The sequence below is a fragment of the Mixophyes fleayi genome, chromosome 4 (assembly GCF_038048845.1).
Source record: "Mixophyes fleayi isolate aMixFle1 chromosome 4, aMixFle1.hap1, whole genome shotgun sequence".
Lineage (NCBI taxonomy): Eukaryota > Metazoa > Chordata > Amphibia > Anura > Limnodynastidae > Mixophyes > Mixophyes fleayi.
Window position 1 is genome coordinate 342,030,897 of NC_134405.1, and position 20,003 is coordinate 342,050,899.

Consider the following 20,003-nt stretch of genomic DNA (forward strand, 5'->3'; position numbering starts at 1 on the left):
GGTCTCACTAGCTATCTGAGGCGGGGTTGAGCAATCTAGCCCCCAAGTTTAATTAGTTTCCCGTTTTACAAAATTCTGACCTTTTTGGTTCAGATTTTATTGATAAGGTAAAATTAAGACATAAAGCTAGAAAATCATTTGCAGATGTAAAGAGATGTGATTCTCACCTAAGGAGCCCTTTCATAAAGAGGGTCATTCTTCTAGAACTCGGGACCCCAGAGGTTCTTTCCACACAGCTTCCACCACAAATGGAGGCGGTGGTACCAACATCATAAGCTCTCAGAGGAGAGGTCACTACCATGGTAAATATCACATCTGTACTCACTTAGTCCATTTCAAAGGAGACTTGTTTAGCAGTCTGGCAAACAATAACTTCAAGTAAGTGGGTACTGAGAACAGTTCAGTCTGGGTTATGCCTTCCTTTAAGGAGCCATCCATTCCAAGGCTGCCCAAATATCAGAAGTTGCAGTCCCTGAGGTATTGAAAATGAGGTATTGAAATCAGCAATCCTCCAAGGAAGGATAGAGGTGGCAGATTCCTCAGTCAAGGATTAGATCAGATACTTCTTTTACATAAAAAAGCAGATGGAGTTATATGGACAATTCTCAATGTAAAATGGCTACATCAATATTTATTCCACAGATGATTCCACAGATATTTCCACATGGAGAGTCTGTCAAATGTACCCAACCTCTTGTAGAAGAATTATTATTGTATAAAGCTACAGCTGAAAATTGTCTTCCAAGCCATTACTGTTTGCCCAAACCACAGACGTTTGGTTCCTACAATTCAGGTGACAGGGCCAGACATACCAATGGACAGTAATGTTCTTTATTTTGCCATTGGTATGCTCGGTCCTGTCACCTGACCTCAAAGAGTAGCTGAGGGCTGTGGAGAAAGCATCTGACCGCCACTTTGACACTCTCCAGTTTTCTCTGGGGAACAGATAGAGATAGGGATGTAGCCTCCAGGACATACCCTAGTTATATAAGAGACATGGAGAGCATGAGGATTTTTGGATTTGCGAACCATAGGTTTTATATTTAGGCGAATACGTGCATACACTGGTATAAGTCTCGTTTTTACACATGCACAGATTTTACGCAAGATACAGCACATAAATGGACTTACGTTACTTAATTAATCAGGTCCATTGTCATTTACTCCAAAAACATACTGGTAGGTTAATTGGCTGCTAACAAATTGACCCTAGTCTGTGTGTGTGTGTGTGTGTGTGTGTGTGTGTGTGTGTGTGTGTGTGTGTGTGTGAATTCAGACTGTAAGCTCCAATGGGGCAGGGACTGATGTGAGTGAGTTCTCTGTACAGCACTGCGGAATTAGTTGCGCTATATAAATAAATGATGATGATGGGATTGTCCCTTCCTTATGCATTTCCTCCTCTGTACTGTTGAAGTCAAATAATTGGATGAAGTCGTTTTAAATTAATTAAGTATTGCTTGTAATAGTTTCACGTGCGATTGAGATTAGTACACTACGTCATGCCAGGGTTAATTATGCAACAGAGCAGATACACTTACATTCACTTCTACATTCCAAGTCACATGCTTTTATTATTAAAAATTAGAGATTATTTATACAAAGATAAACCTACATTAAAGATATTTATGGTTCAGGTCCTAAGAAATGTATGGTATTTGGTCCTATAGTAATCCACATTTCACCAGCAGGAATCCGGTATCATCAGAGAAGCAATAACACATAGTGGTCACTAGTTATGATTAGTATAAGAATAATTCTCATATATACTCTGTTAATGGGTTAGTTTAAACCAGATTTTAGGCATTTCCTTTAGGCAATACACTTACACAGCTGTTGGAATGACCTTTGGAGAAGAATTGTTTGAACTGACCTATCACCTGCATTCTACTGGAACATCATAAACTCTGAACCAATTAAAAACTCTTTTAGTTATTTTTGTGTACATTGTGACATCATCACTGTTTTTTTGTCAAGTCAAACTGCATAAAAAGCCACTGGACAGTATCACTCACTCTCTGAAGACAATTCAAAAGTTAGAATGATCGGTACTTATTGTGCCGAGCGGAAAGATCTGATTACAATTCTTCAGCGACATTGGCACATCTTACTCTCTGATAACGACTTACGTCAAGACTTGGAGGATAAAATTAATATCAGTTGGAGGAGAGCCAAAAATATAAAGCACCGTCTAGTCCACAGTCATTTGAGTCCAATTACAAAATTGAATAGTAGACTTCAAGGATTCTTTAAATGCGGCACGTGTAAAGCCTGCCAATTTACCATTTCTAAGAAGGAATACACTGACAAATACAAAAAACATGGAAGATCAAACAATTCTTAAATTGTAACACCATGGGGGTAATTTATTGTTTAACATGACCTTGTGGTTTAAACTATATTGGAATGACGAGTCGTCCATTTAAAAAGCGTTTACTGGAACATATTACCAATATTAAAAATGCATGTAGAGACCAGAACAATTATAAAACACTTACCACCGTTGCTAAACATTTTATGCGATTTCACGACAGTGGTCAGTTTGGGGATCTGAGGGGGTCATGTACATATTGAACTACTTAAAAGAGAAACTATACATTTTTTTATGATGGGGAGTATGTCCCCATCTGGCCTCAATGACTATAACAGTTATTCTGCATTTTTGTAATAGCAATAGGAAAATAAATATATTTATTAATTGTTCTCATACACTTTTAATCACTTTAAAATGATTAGTTTATGTCCTAGCCCCTTTTTTTCCACATCATTTGTTCACCAATTTATATTTTCATATATTTTTCTCGCATTATTTGGCATTGCCTCTATTTATATCATCATCATTCATGATGATGTCTTCATGCACCCATCATAAATTAATTTCACATATTGATTCCTGTACACAATAAAATTAAAAAAAATAAAAATAAAAATGAAAGATCTTTTTGTCCCTTATGTTTTATTTTTATTTTTCAACAAATCCTTGAGGCAAAAATAGTTATTTTCCAAATTCTATCTACATATATTTATCACCAATCTTCCTGACATCGAGAGGTCCTGCTGGATGCATATGGACTTGTTTCTAAGAGATCCGCCTCAATTTAACATATTGTACATGTGATCACTAAGTCACAGTAAACTGTCCTTTCTTTGAGCATATTTTTGATCTAGTCTATTATCGCTAATTATATTTCCCCTTTTCCATCAGCGATCGCTTAAAATCGTTCTATGTCTACCAATTTTACTTCCTTTTTGGACAAAGACCAATGATTGCATAATGGAGGCGAGATATATGTGATGCAGACACCTCCCAATGGACGGGAATGCTGTCAATCACTGTCAGTGTATGACATCTCTGATTGGCCAAAATAAGTGACGTCATGAAAGGGCTCACCCCTCTGGCTATAAAAAGCCTACCCGGACTCTTGGGTTACCTTGACAAAGCTCTTTAAGCGAAACACGCATCGTCGTTCGCTCTGTCCTGCCTGACACATCTATTAGTTCGTTTTTTCACAGAGCACTTGCTACTTCTCATTGGGACTGGCACCTTCAGCCTTACCCGGACTCCACATTAGATTGTCTCCAACTGCTGTTATAATTAAGCTATCATAACTAGCAGCTATATTGCAGTAAAAAGTGATTCCTTTTCCAGACTACTTGTATCTGTGGATTCACGATTTTATGGACACTTCTATCGATGACTCTTTGATTACATAGGGATATGCTATACAATTTACCAATTTTTCTGAAGTCATTATAATGCATTTGCCCTTATTCTGGCTCTATGGTATTATAATCATATGAGAAAACATAACCATTGGACATTTATCCAAATCCTATTTAAACAGGCTTTATTTAAGCTGGAAATAATATCTATTAGTTATGTCAATAGTGCTACATCATACTGTGAAAAACACTATTTATTCAAATAATTAGGTGTGATTTAAATATAATTATTGACACCTGGATGATAACAATAATAATAAATTTAATTGGTATGTAAAATTATTCTATACATCAGGCAGGCAGAGTTTTTTGTGGTTGATAAACAATTTTATATTTGTCCATACATTTATTCCCCTTTTTAATTATTTCGCTAGCTTTCTCTGGATTGGAGATACTCTATTATTATTTTTTTCATTTTGAAATAAGGTTATATTTTTTAACGATTTGTGACCCACATCTCTTGAGTGCTCCTCTATAACTTCTTTTCTGTTTTTTTTTCCTTTTATAGTCTTGGATAATTATGTGTGAGGGTGCACTTCTCTGGCAACAATATATTTTGTATACTTCCTGAGTGGCAAAAAATCAGATAGCCAAAATATAGGGATGTCAAATGAGTTTATTTGTTTGGTGCGGTTTTCCTTTATCTAAATATTAATAATTTCTGAACAAGAGCCTAGTCAGCCTTCTGGATCCTCCACCTCCGCTGAAAAAAGTGCTGTCAGCTCAATTTCATCAATCCGGAAATCCAAATATTGGTGGAGTTGGCTGTTGATAGGCTCCACTACTCGGCAGCTTACAGCACCATCAAAAAGTAGAATATGGGATGAAATAACTACTCAGGTCAATGCTGTGGCTCAGACAAGACGCACGGTGGCTGAAGTAAAAATAATCTAACAGTGGAATCATGTAACATTATTGTTTTTTTTTCATATATAATATATATCAAGGTTTTTCAGATAATTTTATTCTTCTTATTTTGTCAATTTTCATACAGATGGCGAGATTTTAAGCTTCAACTCATTTCTATTTATACTTACAGGTCCGCCATTATATTGTAAGTAAACAACGAATGGTAACACAGAATGATGAAGGTACCACGATTAATCTTGAATCTTTATTAGGTTTCTTTTGAATACATAAATTCAAAATTAAATATTTGTATACAGATCTGATAGATACTGATGTACCTTCTGTATGGTCTGGGACTTAGGAATCCTGGAAATGGGATCTTACAGATCTCCGCCCTCCAGGTGAAGTTCTGCTGTATATGGAGCATACAATGAAAGCCTTAAATTCAGCAGGGCTCCAAGAAATACATATCAAAACATTCAATAGAGCATATACATCTCAGATGCAGAGAAAGTATATGGTAGCATCTGAGTCAGGCATCTGTCCTAAATGTAAGAAAAATAATGCTACACTGATACATAATTTGTGGACGTGCCCAAAAATAGCTAACCTCTAGATAAAACTCGTCACCTTCCTGAACATTCCAATTACAACTATGCCCCCGTTGTCATTTTCGATGTTTGGAAAGACCTTCAGATTATGCCCACACTAACTGGTATTGTTACATTGGTAAAAAAGGACATGTTTATTAGGTGAACCTCGCATGCACCTTCGACTGTGATAGAACTGAAGGCGGAATTGATGGATACTTTATACTTCGATAGGCGTGCTACATTCTCTGTCTTGGAAAAAGGGGCCAAGGGTTTCCACACCAAAAATGGGGTGACTATAAAGACAAACTAAATAATAATGTACAAGCCAATATCATGCAGGTGTTTGAGGGAACCAAATGGTCTTTATTGAGACATTTATAGCATTATGTGTTATGTATGTATGTATGTATGTATGTATGTATGTATGTATGTATGTATGTGTTATGTATGTATGTGTTATGTATGTATGTATGTATGTATGTATGTGTTATGTATGTATGTATGTATGTGTTATGTATGTATGTATGTATGTATGTGGTATGTATGTGTTATGTATGTATGTGTTATGTATGTATGTGTTATGTATGTATGTATGTATGTATGTGTTATGTATTATGTGTTATGTATGTATGTATGTATGTATGTATGTGTTATGTATGTATGTATGTATGTATGTATGTATGTATGTATGTATGTGTTATGTATGTATGTATGCTATACCAATATGTATTAATCCTGAAATATCTCTTGAACAGGAAAATTGGAAACCATGTTTCTTCCATTCCAGTCAACCGTCTCTCTCTCTCTTTCTTTTTCTTTCTCATTTCCTTCACTATTCTAACTAAGATTTATGCAGACTGTTTAACTTAATAAGTGATACTACTTAATGTATGTTTATTTGGAATGTCGGATTCTTGAACCTATATTCCCTTATACCCAACCTCCCCTTTCCTATCAACCTCTAACCTCCCCTATTCTCACCCCCATGTTTCTATACTTTCCCCCCCCTCCTTATTCTTTCTTTCCTCTACTTTTCTAGCCCTTTTACGTCTTTCTTATTTTTCACTTTTGCTGTCTTTAATGTTGAAAATGTATTTGTACAAATTATCGCTGTAATATATGATGACTGTGTTAATGTACTTTGCAATCTCTGTACAATAAAAAAAAGTTCAGACACATAAGAGTAGTAGTTACATACATATTGTATATGGTAATTTAGGTTTTTGTTAATTATTACTGTAAACCCATTCAGGTATATTACATGGACTGTCCCTGATCATATACTGGTTTCACCTGAACTTGAGGTACCCATGATGGCAGCATCCGATCCTCAAGCTCCTGGTGTGATTCCTATACCAAAAGCTTGGTCTGTAGCCTACTGGGGCAGTATATATAATGTTCTTGTGATAACATTTTCTTTTATGTTTGCATTTATCTATGCTGGGAGGAGAGTGGTATATGTAATTCTTATTTTACTATGTGTATCCAGTGGAGAGATAACCCCAATCTCCTTTGTATATTCTTTATATTGGCGTATGACTCTATCACCCTGTGTAGTGTGATATGAGGAGAGCAACAGTAAAGAAGTGTTATGTGCGTATTGTCGCTAACCAATAACGATTGTCGAACCTCGAGTTGTGTTTCCAACGCACAAAGATTTATTCGCAAATAGTAGAATAATATGCTCAAGCGAAGTAATAATAAATACAGCCGTAACTTATCGTAGGCGCTCTGGATCCAGTGCAGTCATTCAATCCTGAAGTCTGGGGACAAGATGTCTGAACACTGGATGTGAAGCTGCTGCTTATATACACAATGAAATACAGTAATACAATGAAGATGGTATAGCTTGCATCTATTGGTCCAGGTCTCAGGAAGGTCCAAGAGGTTGTCAATCATTGGCTAGTTCATCCTAAGGAATCCAAAGGAGGGGGTCATCTCAGCAGGGGGTATGCTCTGCTCTTCCCGTAAAGATTCCTTAGTCTTAAGTAGTTCATAATTCCCTATCATTCATAACTTGCGTATGCACTCTGCGATTCCTTCGCAGAAAGAACCAACCAGTAGGATATGTAAAGAGGTTTATTATGATACCACTCATGATATGATTCCTTCAAACTGTTCCGTGTATTTCACTAATATGCATGTAACTCTAATATAACATATAAATACTACTATATTTCGACATAACTGACTATGTGTTGCAACTACCATTAATGTGTACTATTTTATAAGTATGCGTGTTTGTGCGAATGTATGGAAAAAGACCAGTTACTGTTGCTGCCACGTGTAGTGGATGCGCACGCCCTTTCACGCCGTAGCGTGCCCTTGTACGCGTAGCGTACCGTACGCCTCTTTTCAGACAAAGACAACCAAGTTTGCTCGACTTTAATTGAAATTACTTTATCCAATTTGCTGACTTTGACAGAAGTCTGCTATAAACCACCGTGCCATTACTTATACCGAGTTTATTCAGTTAAAAAAAGTCACAGACTTATCAGTAGGGGTGGTTACACTGTTACCCACCTCCTTTTGATCTGGCTTATGGAGCGGCATTAGGGGCCACAGCATTACAGATTACAATAGGAAACGTGCTTAGTGGGCTGTATGATCTGTCACACAGTGATGTTGGTCAGGGGATCAGTGAGTGTAGAAAGATCACATGTAAGTCTTCTGGGTACATGTATTATTGATAGAACTGTGCGAGTCACTATCTGGCCAAGAACCGATCCACTGTAGAAGTTCGGATATGCTCCATACTTTTTATTATAAGTATGCTGCAATTTTTTCCCTTCATTTCAATCAAAGGGGCTGCACTATTCTGCACTCTCTTGTTTACTGTTTTCCTTGTAAAGTTAATATCTCTTGATTGCCATAGAATGTTAATTACTGGTAGTGTAGCAGATGGACCTCTGGAATGCAGATATAAACTAATAAACTTCTGCTCTGATAAGCTCAGCCTCACCCTGTGTGGGAATTGTGCAATACACACTCTGGTGTCTGAGTGTCAGAGTCTGTAACTTTCATTTCTCTCTTCTGCTGTCAGCGATGGCGTCTGCTGATCTGAGACAGGAGCTGGACTGTTCCATCTGCCTGAACATTTATACAGACCCTGTAACACTGAGATGTGGACACAACTTCTGCCGGGTCTGTATTGATCGTGTGCTGGACAAACAGGAGGGGTCTGGAGTTTATACCTGTCCTGAATGCAGAACACAGTATCGGAAACGTCCTGTTCTGGAGAAAAACAGGAAGCTGTGCAACATAGCAGAACATGTCCGTTCTATTGCAGAGGAAGAAACTGGGATATTCTGCACTTATTGTGTCCACTCTCCAGTACCTGCTCTTAAATCCTGCCTCAAGTGTGAAGCTTCTCTCTGTGATATACATTGGAGAACACACAACAAGTCAGCAGAACATGTCTTAGTTGATCCCACCACTTCCTTGGAGAAGAGAAAATGCTCCGTCCATAATAAGATCCTGGAGTATTACTGCACAGAGGACGGTGCCTGTATCTGTGTGTCCTGCAGTTTGGCCGGAGAACATCGGGGACACCTGGTAGAGACGCTGGATGATGCCTCTGAGAAGAAGAAGAAAAAACTGAGAAATGTTCTGCAGAAATTGACCACAAAGAGAGAGGAGACTGAGAAAAGAGTCCAGAGTCTGCATGAGCGCAGGAGAGAAGATCAGGAAAAAGCAGCTTGTGTAACAAAGAGAGTCATTGCCCTGTTTAGAGACATCAGGAGACAGCGGGAAGACCTAGAGAAGAGCGTCCTGAGTGAGATCTCCAGGCAGGAAGAGAGCATTTCACTCTCAGTCTCTGATTTGATCCAGCAACTGGAAATAAAGAAGGACGAGCTGTCCAGGAAGATGCGTCACATTGAGGAGCTGTGTAACATGTCTGATCCAGTGACTGTCTTACAGGAACCAGACACAGATGACTTGTGTGATACTGATGAGCTGAGTAACATGACTGATCCAGTGACTTTCTTTGTGAACGTTGAGGAATTAGATGACATATCATGTGATACTAAGGAGAGAGATACTAAGGAGGGAGATATTGAGGAGAGAAACAGTGAGGAGGGAGATAGTGAGGAGCGAGATAGGGAGGAGGGAGATAGTGAGGAGCGAGATAGGGAGGAGGGAGATAGTGAGGAGGGAGATATTGAGGACGGAGATAGTGAGGATGAAAATAGTGAGGAGGGAGATAGTGAGGAGGGAGAAAGTAAGGAGGGAAATAGTGAGGAGGGAGATAGTGAGGAGGGAGAAAGTAAGGAGGGAAATATTGAGGAGAGAAACAGTGAGGAGGGAGATAGTGAGGAGCAAGATAGCGAGGAGGGAGATATTGAGGAGGGAGATAGTGAGGATGAAAATAGTGAGGAGGGAGATAGTGAGGAGGGAGATAGTGAGGAGGGAGATGGTGAGGAGGGAGATAGTGAGGAGGGAGAAAGTAAGGAGGGAGATATTGAGGAGAGAAACAGTGAGGAGGGAGATAGTGAGGAGCGAGATAGTGAGGAGCGAGATAGTGAGGAGGGAGATAGTGAGGATGAAAACAGTGAAGAGGGAAATAGTGAAGAGGGAGGAAGTAAGGAGGGAGATATTGAGAAGGGAAATAGTGAAGAGGGAGATAGTGAGGAGGGAGATATTGAGGAGGGATATAATGAGGACATAGAGAGACATGATAACCAGGTCCATGATGTAGGAGATCTGGATGTGTGTCTCATCTCAGGGACAATACAAAGAGGATTGTCTGAAATAATAACAGGTATAAATGTATGCTTCTATGTACAGGAAGCTACAGACATATTACTGGATGTAAACACAGCTGGTAATTATTAGGGATGTGCACCGGCGACTTTTGAGGTCTCGTGTTTTGTGTTTTGGATCCGGATTTTCGTTATTTTTGAGGTTCGGATTTGTCTCGCAAAACACTTGACGAAAGGTCTCGGTTCGGATTTAAGGTATTGGATTCGGATTTTTTTTGAAAAAAACATAAGTTTAAAAATCAAGTTTTTGGGCTTATTTTCACTCCTAGGCTATTATTAACCTCAATAACATTCAATAACAAGCATTTCCACTAATTTACAGTGTATTCTGAACACCTCACAATATAGTTATTAGTCCAAAACGTTGCAACAAGGTATCTTTCTGGACTGCGTAGAGGAGTGGGTCACCACAATATATATTAAAAACCCTGAACTTTTATGAATCGCACCAATAAATGTACCTGGACTGCGTAGAGGAGTGGGTCACCACAATATATTAAAAACCCTGAACTTTTATGATTCGCACCAATAATTGTACCTGGACTGCGTAGAGGAGTGGGTCACCACAATATCTTAAAAACCCTGAACTTTTATGATTCGCACCAATAATTGTACCTGGACTGCGTAGAGGAGTGGGTCACCACAATATATTAAAAACCCTGAACTTTTATGATTCGCACCAATAATTGTACCTGGACTGCGTAGAGGAGTGGGTCACCACAATATATTAAAAACCCTGAACTTTTATGATTCGCACCAATAATTGTACCTGGACTGCGTAGAGGAGTGGGTCACCACAATATATTAAAAACCCTGAACTTTTATGATTCGCACCAATAATTGTACCTGGACTGCGTAGAGGAGTGGGTCACCACAATATGTTAAAAACCCTGAACTTTTATGATTCGCACCAATAATTGTACCTGGACTGCGTAGAGGAGTGGGTCACCACAATATCTTAAAAACCCTGAACTTTTATGATTCGCACCAATAATTGTACCTGGACTGCGTAGAGGAGTGGGTCACCACAATATATTAAAAACCCTGAACTTTTATGATTCGCACCAATAATTGTACCTGGACTGCGTAGAGGAGTGGGTCACCACAATATATTAAAAACCCTGAACTTTTATGATTCGCACCAATAATTGTACCTGGACTGCGTAGAGGAGTGGGTCACCACAATATATATAATAAGAAAACCATCAACTTGTTTGATTCGCACCAATAAATGTACCTGGACTGCGTAGAGGAGTGGGTCACCACAATATATTAAAAACCCTGAACTTTTATGAATCGCACCAATAATTGTACCTGGACTGCGTAGAGGAGTGGGTCACCACAATATATTAAAAACCCTGAACTTTTATGATTCGCACCAATAATTGTACCTGGACTGCGTAGAGGAGTGGGTCACCACAATATATTAAAAACCCTGAACTTTTATGATTCGCACCAATAATTGTACCTGGACTGCGTAGAGGAGTGGGTCACCACAATATATTAAAAACCCTGAACTTTTATGATTCGCACCAATAATTGTACCTGGACTGCGTAGAGGAGTGGGTCACCACAATATATTAAAAACCCTGAACTTTTATGATTCGCACCAATAATTGTACCTGGACTGCGTAGAGGAGTGGGTCACCACAATATATTAAAAACCCTGAACTTTTATGATTCGCACCAATAAATGTACCTGGACTGCGTAGAGGAGTGGGTCACCACAATATCTTAAAAACCCTGAACTTTTATGATTCGCACCAATAATTGTACCTGGACTGCGTAGAGGAGTGGGCACTGGGCACCACAATAAAATATATAAAAAACCTTCAACAGATCTGCATTACACTACACATACGGCTGCTCCTCCATCCTCTCCATCATATACATGTTGGAGTTTTAGCGTGTGACAACCTCTTGTTTTTGATAATGTCAGTGCATTTTGAATATTTTTCAATTTGCCCCACACCACTGAATGTACTTTATCTATGATACGCAATACGCATCTATCTATCTTGACTGCGTAGTGTGGTGGCCCCGGTACACAATTTGGTACCGAGGCCACAATATAATTAAAAAACCCTCCACGTGTCTGAATTCCACCAAACAAGTATCTGGACTGCATAGTGGGGTGGCCCCGGTACCCAATTTGATACCGGGGCCACAATACCTCCTCCAAACATGGTACAGACAATTCGTCATTGAGATCCCAGACAGACAGGGTCAAAGTGTTATTGTTTGACTTTGTAAACCCAAAAAACTGTCCCTGTCCCTTTTCATTTAAAGGCACGATCTTTCAAGTGTAGTGTTTGTAAGTCTAAGTCATATTATACTTTTGGTAAAATTGGTTTATTTTGTTCCTCTTTATGGTAATTAATTAGTAATAGAATTAAAGTATGAAATAGAATTAAAGTATGAAATAGAATTAAAGTATGAAATAGAGTGGTATAGAGTTGTAGTGTGGTATAGATAGAGTGGTCCACACAATATAATAATAATAAAACCCTCCACGTGTCAGAATTCCACCAAACAAGTATCTGGACTGCATAGTGGGGTGGCCCCGGTACCCAATTTGATACCGGGGCCACAATACCTCCATCAACCCTCTAAATCCCACTCCACTGATGGCGGACACCGGGCGCACGTCTAACACCAACATTGCAGTTACAGCCGCAGTTATACGCTTTGCAATAGGGTGACTACTATCGTATTTTGTGGTCATGGCAAACGACTGTTGGACGGTCAATTGTTTTGTGAAAGACTTAGCGGTCTTACGACTTCCCCTCTGGGAAGATGACCGACTAACAGCAGCAACAGCAGCAGTGGCAGTAGTAGGCGTACCGCTGCAGGATTCCTCGGATGAATCCCGTATTGAGGAGGACTCAGTCTGGCTGCTGACTTGGGCTGCAGGACTGAATCTGATGGAGATTGTGGAGGAAGTTGACGAGGAGGGTGTTGCTGGTGTGTATCCAACTGGACCACGGGATTTAGGTGTCCCTGTACCGATGAGGGTCCTAGCCCCAGTTCCTGAACTAACCACTGAACTATGAAGGTTATTCAGGTGACGTATAAGGGAGGATGTTCCTAGGTGGGCAAGATCTTTACCCCTGCTTATTTGAGCTTTACATAAGCTACATATGGCCATACATTGGTTGTCTGGATTGGATAAAAATAACTCCAGACCGAAGAGGTGCATTTTTTGGTCTTCTGACCAGGCATGACGATGGGCTTTTTCATCCCATGGACATCAGCTGTTTCCCCCCCTGGTGCCTCATTTACAATAACCACATCACCATCCTCATCATCAAGTTCCTCCACAGCGCCAGCTACATCATCAATAGCCTCCTCCCGAGCCACCTCTTCCCGTACAGTGATGGGAAGGTCAGGCTTGACAACCACCAACACCCTTGGACTCGCCTTGGGGATTTGTGATAATTTCTCTTTAGAAGGCAGAGTTGTTTGCTGTTTTGTTGCTGACAGCATAACTCTTCAATTTTTTGTAGGGGGGGGGAGGAGGAGGAGGGCTAAGATCCGTGGGTGAAGCTGAACCACTAGTCATGAACACGGGCCAGGGCCTAAGCCGTTCCTTGCCACTCCGTGTCGTAAATGGCATATTGGCAACTTTACGTTTCTCCTCAGATGATTTAAAGTTTCTCTTTTTGCTACTTTTTCTTAACTTGGGCTTTTTGGATTTTACATGCCCGGTACTACGAGATTGGGCATCGGGCTTGGAAGACGACGTTGATGGCATTTCATCGTCTATGTCATGACTAGTGGCAGCAGCTTCAGCATTAGGAGGAAGTGGGTCTTGATCTTTCCCTACTTTATCCTCCAAATTTTTGGTCTCCATCATATGTAGCACAAGATACTGCAGAATGTGTGAACTTGGTAATATTGCAGTACCAATGGACTTATACTGCTGGATTGGTTTTGCAAATTTGGTTATAATTATTATATATATTTTTTTTTTTAAATTTTTTATTTTTTTTTACTTTTTTTTTATTTTTAAAAAACTTGGGAATAGTGGGGAAATAACTATGCCCTTAGAAGCACAGAGCACAGGACACAGCACCACTGGACTGAACAGGACACGGCACAGGACCCAGCAGCACTACGGAACTCAGCAGGACAGAGCACAGGACACAGCACCACTGGACTGATACTGCAGAATGTGTGAACTTGGTAATATTGCAGTACCAATGGACTTATACTGCTGGATTGGTTTTGCAAATTTGGTTATAATTATTATATATTTTTTTTTTAAAAAATTTTTTTTTTTTACTTTTTTTTTATTTTTTAAAAACTTGGGAATAATGGGGAAATAACTATGCCCTTAGAAGCACAGAGCACAGGACACAGCACCACTGGACTGAACAGGACACGGCACAGGACCCAGCAGCACTACGGAACTCAGCAGGACAGAGCACAGGACACAGCACCACTGGACTGATACTGCAGAATGTGTAAACTTTGTAATATTGCAGTACCACTGGACTTTTACTGCTGAATGTGTGAACTTGGTAATATTGCAGTACCAATGGGCTTATACTGCAGGATTGGTTGTGCAAATTTTGTGGTAATTAAAAAAAATTAAAGTAGTTTTTGGTATTTTTTTAAAAAACTTTTTTTTATTTTTTTAAACACAGGGGAATATTGGGGAAATAACTATGCCCTTAGAAGCACAGAGCACAGGACACAGCACCACTGGACTGAACAGGACACAGCACAGGACCCAGCAGCACCACTGACCTCAGAAGGACAGAGCACAGCACACAGCACCACTGGACTGATACTGCAGAACACAGCACAGCACAGCACAGCACAGCACAGCACAGCACAGCACAGCACTAAACAGCACAGAACTAAACAGCACAGAACTAAACAGCACAGAACTAAACAGCACAGAACTAAACAGCACAGAACTAAACAGCACAGAGGACCACCTAACACACCCTCCCTCTACCCTGATCAATGCCCGAGTGAAGATGGCGGCGACTAGCGGGGAATTTATAGGATCCGAGTATCGCGAGATCCGACAACGGGATTATGAGTCAGAGCCTCAGTTTCACTTTTGAATTTGGCGCCAATACCCGGATCTGTCTCGGATCCGACTCGGATCCGCAACGTTCGGGTGGGCTCGGATTTCATAAATCCGAGTGCGCTCATCCCTAGTAATTATATACATATATCAGGGGACTGGAAAAGTTCATCTGAGTCAAATATAGACCAGAACCGTGAAGAAACACCAGAGAGATTTCAAGATTATCAGGTAATAAGCACCAGGAGATTTTCCTCAGGGCAACATTACTGGGAAGTGGATGTCAGTAAATCAGGTTTATGGAGGGTAGGGATGTGTTATCCCAGTATAGACAGGAGAGGAGATCAGTCATACATTGGAGATAATAACAAATCCTGGTGTTTGTATAGAACTGATGATAAGTATTCAATGATAAATGACAGTAAATGGATCCAGTTACCTGACAATATTCCCTGTGATACAGTGAGGATATATCTGGATTATGAGGCTGGACAGCTGTCATTTTATTCTCTGTGTGACCCGATCAGACACTTACACACCTACACTGCCACCTTCACTGAGCCCCTTCATGCTGCATTATGTGTATGGGACGGTTGTATAAAGATATCTGGGGGAGTCAGGAGCTGGGAGAAATCTGCCCAGAGAACGGGAATCTGATCGGTGGGACATTATGCCCAGAGAATGGAGCAGTGGGTGGAGCTACAGCTGTGTACATGAAGAATATGATCCTGGTATAAGTAATAAGTGTATAATCTTGCGCATACAATGTCCCAGCAGGTCATACTTATCTCCTGGAATGTCCTGTAGACTCCTAAATTCAGGTAATTCTTCCAGACCCCCTGGAGATCAGGCCTTTCCCCCGGACCCCGCCCTCTTCCTAGTGAAGTAGATGGTACGGGGGCCTCAATGACATAATTTTCATCATTTTGACCCCACCCCATGATGCAATCGTGGCATTTCTCTGCAAGCAGCACGCCCAGGAATACTAGATTTGCAGCGCTTCGCCCCCTCCCCTGCACTTACCACTTGGTCATTACAGTTGGCATGTATGCAGCAGCTGTGTTTTATGTCCAACATTATCTAATGTTTGTATTCCTGGAATGGTAAATATAAATAATTCATAGCGTCAGGTGTAAAACTCAGAACAATATTGTAATGTAAATCTAATATCCAATGATTATATCATCAGTTATATGTCAGTAATATAGTGAATAAATGTCACAAATTGTTCCTGTAATCTTGTATTATTGTATTAGACAGCTGTTGTCTCTGTAGCTGTTGTGGTACTACAAGTCCCAGCATCTATGTAACACATAAGTGACACATGTAGGCTGGGAGTAGTGATCCCGGCTGAGCAGGATATCCGGCTGTATGGAAGAGAAATAAAACATCTCTCTATGGTAAAGCTGTGACACTGGGAGCCAGAGCTGGATTAAGGCTTTGGGGGGCCCGGGGCACTTAAGACAAGGGGGCCCCTAAGATCAAAAATTAAGGTAGTGGTTCCCAAACTTTTGCAGTTTGCGGCACCCTTAGAGTCATCCACACACTCTGTGCCCCTCTGCATCCACACACTGTGTGCCCCTGCATTGCCTCCACCCACTCTGTGCCCCTGCATCGCCTCCACACACTCTGTGCCCCTGCATCATCATACACACACTCTGTGCCCCTGCATCATCATACACACACTCTGTGCCCCTACATCGCCTCCCCACACTCTGTGCCCCTGCATTATCTCCACACACTCTGTGCCCCTGCATCGCCTCCACACACTCTGTGCCCTTGCATCATCTCCACACACTCTGTGCCCATCTGCATTCTCACTCTGCCCTCTCCTTCATTCTTTTGCCCCTCCATTGTTTCCTATCACCATTCCCCTCCATTTCTTTACTTACCATACTTCACCTTCTTTCTTTTATTTCTTCTGTCTTTTCTTCTTTCTTCTTACCAATTTGGCGGTGCCTGGGACCCAGCATCCTCTCTCCTTGCCGCTGCTCACTGAATGTCGGGCGTGATATATATATTAATATTAGTACAGGTACTTGTAAATTGTACAAGTACCTCTGTATAAAACGCATGTAAAATAACGCCATTGGATATAAGGCTATAGGCATTGACACATCCTGCATTACATCACCTACAGCCCACAGTATGACACTTACAGCTCTCCCAGAGGGCTCGCCTAGGTTGTCTGCATAAGACAAATTATTGCTTCCACAAACTAAAATACTGTACATTAAAACAATCATCAAAGGCCCACATTAAAATGGGTATTGACACAACACATTAAAACTAACATTGAAACTGCACATTAAAAATAGTATTGATAACATACACTAAAACAACCAATAATACCGCAAGCCAAAACTAGCACCGATACTGCACGCTAAAACTAGCATTGATACCGCACTTTAAAAATACCATTGATAATGCACATTAAAACTAGCAATGATACCGCACATTAAAACTAACATAAAAAATAAACATTGATAACATAGCACCAATTTTGACTATATATGTCTAATATATATATATATATATATATATATATATATATATATATATATATATATATAATCAGGCATTGGTGCTACCAGTCTAATATTAATGTTCAATGTATATTTATTGAAACATAACTGATAAAATAAATAATCATATGTATATACATATTGAAGAAGACCCTTCATAGCAGGATTAATACTCTATTGCTTGATTAAATATGTCAAATGTAGCCTGAATATATATATATATATATATATATATATACACACACACACACTCTTACTACTGCAGGTGGCTACATATTTAATCAAACAGTCAAGTAATAATCAAGCTATGAAGGGTCTTCTTAAATATGTATATACATATGATTATTTATTTTATCAGTTATGGTTCAATAATATAATTATGTATATACATAAAATAAATAATCATATGTATATACTTGTTTAAGAAGACCCTTCATAGTGAATGGCATATTTATTTATATATGATTCTCCTTTTGTTCTATGGGGACTCACCTTCTCTCCTTCATGTGAAGTGGGAGCTGCTGCACATGCGCAGCAGCTCCATTTCAGCCATTTTAGATGGTCCAGCAGCCGCGGTGCTGCTGACAGAGAGTGGATGCATGCATCAGTGGGGATCCCGCCGGCCGCCGCATCTGACAGCTGTCAGATAGCAACTGACAGCTGTCAGACAACAAATGACAGCTGTCAGATGCGGCGGCCGGCGGGATCCCCACTGATGCATGCATCCACTCTCTGTCAGCAGCACCGCGGCTGCTATCAGCATGTGAGGGTATGCGGGCGGCGGGGGGCCCTTGGAGAGAGGGGGGCCTGGGGCACGTGCCCCCTGTGCCCCCCCCTTAATCCGGCCATGCTGGGAGCTAGAGAAGACCCTCTCTGTATTCCGGGGTCCTCAGATCATAGTTGTCTACTCTATATTGGGAGATCTCCCGGACTCCCGGGCAGGTAAGATAAACTCCAGCGCCTGTACTGCGCATGTGCACAGATGATGACGTGATGTCACACACGCAGGAGGCGGAGCTAGCACAGGTGCACTGGTCAGTATGTGCTTATATCAGGGAACAGAAAGAAGAATGAGGGTTTTCATGGTCAGCACAAAACTTATTAGAGGTTAGCAATTTTTTAAGGTTCTTTTATATTTTTTAAAAAATATTTAAAAGTCGAAAATGTATTTGTTAAAGTTTAAAGGAAAGATTTTCGATAGTAAAAGAATCGATGAAGCCTTTATCAATGTGCTAAAATGTATATTGCAGTGATGGGGCTGTCTTTCTGCTTTGCGCTATTTATTCACCCCGTTATCACAATTGATTGGGACCCTGTGTTTCTGTAAAGGAGACCCTATTATTTATCATCATCATTATCTCTTTATATAGCGCCACTAATTCCGCAGCGCTGTACAGAGAACTTTCTCACATCAGTCCCTGCCCCATTGGAGCACACACACACGCACAAAAACACACTAGGGTCATTTTAGTAGCAGTCAACCTACTAGTATGTTTTTGGATTGTGGGAGGAAACCGGAGCACCCGGAGAAAACCCACGCAAACACGGTCAAGCAATGAGGCAGTAATTTCACAGCTGTGCTGGTTGATTATCGCCGGCATTGCCATAACATTTACAGTAAAATAAAAATAATCTTCTAGAAGACGCAGCCTCTGACAGCAACTAGATGCCAGTTGCACAAATTCATTTTCAAAAATAGTCTTGTATGTTTCATATGTGTGTCAGGAGCACTGTCAGCTGTATACACTCCCTGTGAATAGGTCGGGTAAAACATCCAGGTAAAATGTCCTGAATTCAAATTGTTTTAGTTGTTTTGTACAAAACATCTGAGGTATGTGTGTGTATATATGTGGATTGTTCGGAAACAAAAGAATACTACACAGGAGAGACACTCCTGCTAATCGGGGTATAAATCTATTTACGTAGATATTTTGAAATTCTCGGTAAGTTCAACATACTTTTAAGTGAACCTCAATGTACTCTATATATAGTCCTTTGAAATAGTCTTTTTATTTATGTCACCACATGTGTAATTACAGTAACAATAACAGCACTGATGAAACCGTATCACAAATGTCATCTAATAGGAACTCTATCTGCCCCAGTGATACATTGTGTTTCTGCAGTAACATTAGACTAGGGGTAGCAGAATGGGTCTGCAGGTGGGGTCCATCTATTAATCCATTTATAGCCAGGTGTGTGAGTGCCGGAAGAACAAGGAACATCGGATAATAATGATAAAACCTAGTTGTACCAGTTTGGATATTTATAAATAAGTAAACCAGAGTAATAGGTTGGCAACCAAGTGACATTGACAGTAACAACATTGGTTTAATACTCTTGAATGAGCAGGGTCCTCCATACCCCTTTTTTCATGTTTGCATTTATTTTGTCTACTTTGTATGTCCCTGTTTTATGTATGTCAAAACATTTGCACATGGAACTGTTTACATGAACAAAATATCATCCTTCAGCTGTGCCCATCAATCATTGATTATACAGGTGCACAGTG

At 40.2% G+C, this 20,003-nt stretch overlaps 2 protein-coding genes across 2 annotated transcripts in view; one reads left to right on the top strand and one right to left on the bottom strand.

Annotated features, from left to right (window-relative positions):
- LRTM2 (leucine rich repeat transmembrane protein 2) overlaps positions 1–20,003 on the bottom strand; it is a 733,960-nt gene that overhangs the window by 676,918 nt on the left and 37,039 nt on the right. The gene's annotated exons all lie outside the window — the stretch shown is intronic.
- On the top strand, positions 8,015–9,998 carry LOC142150897 (uncharacterized). The gene has a single exon (XM_075206072.1). The coding sequence runs from the start codon at positions 8,208–8,210 to the stop codon at positions 9,996–9,998; it is 1,791 nt and encodes a 596-aa protein (XP_075062173.1). The 5' UTR covers positions 8,015–8,207.

Excerpts from the sequence above, each read along its gene's own strand:
- LOC142150897 (XM_075206072.1), top strand. The coding sequence starts at position 8,208 with ATGGCGTCTGCTGATCTGAGACAGGAGCTGGACTGTTCCATCTGCCTG.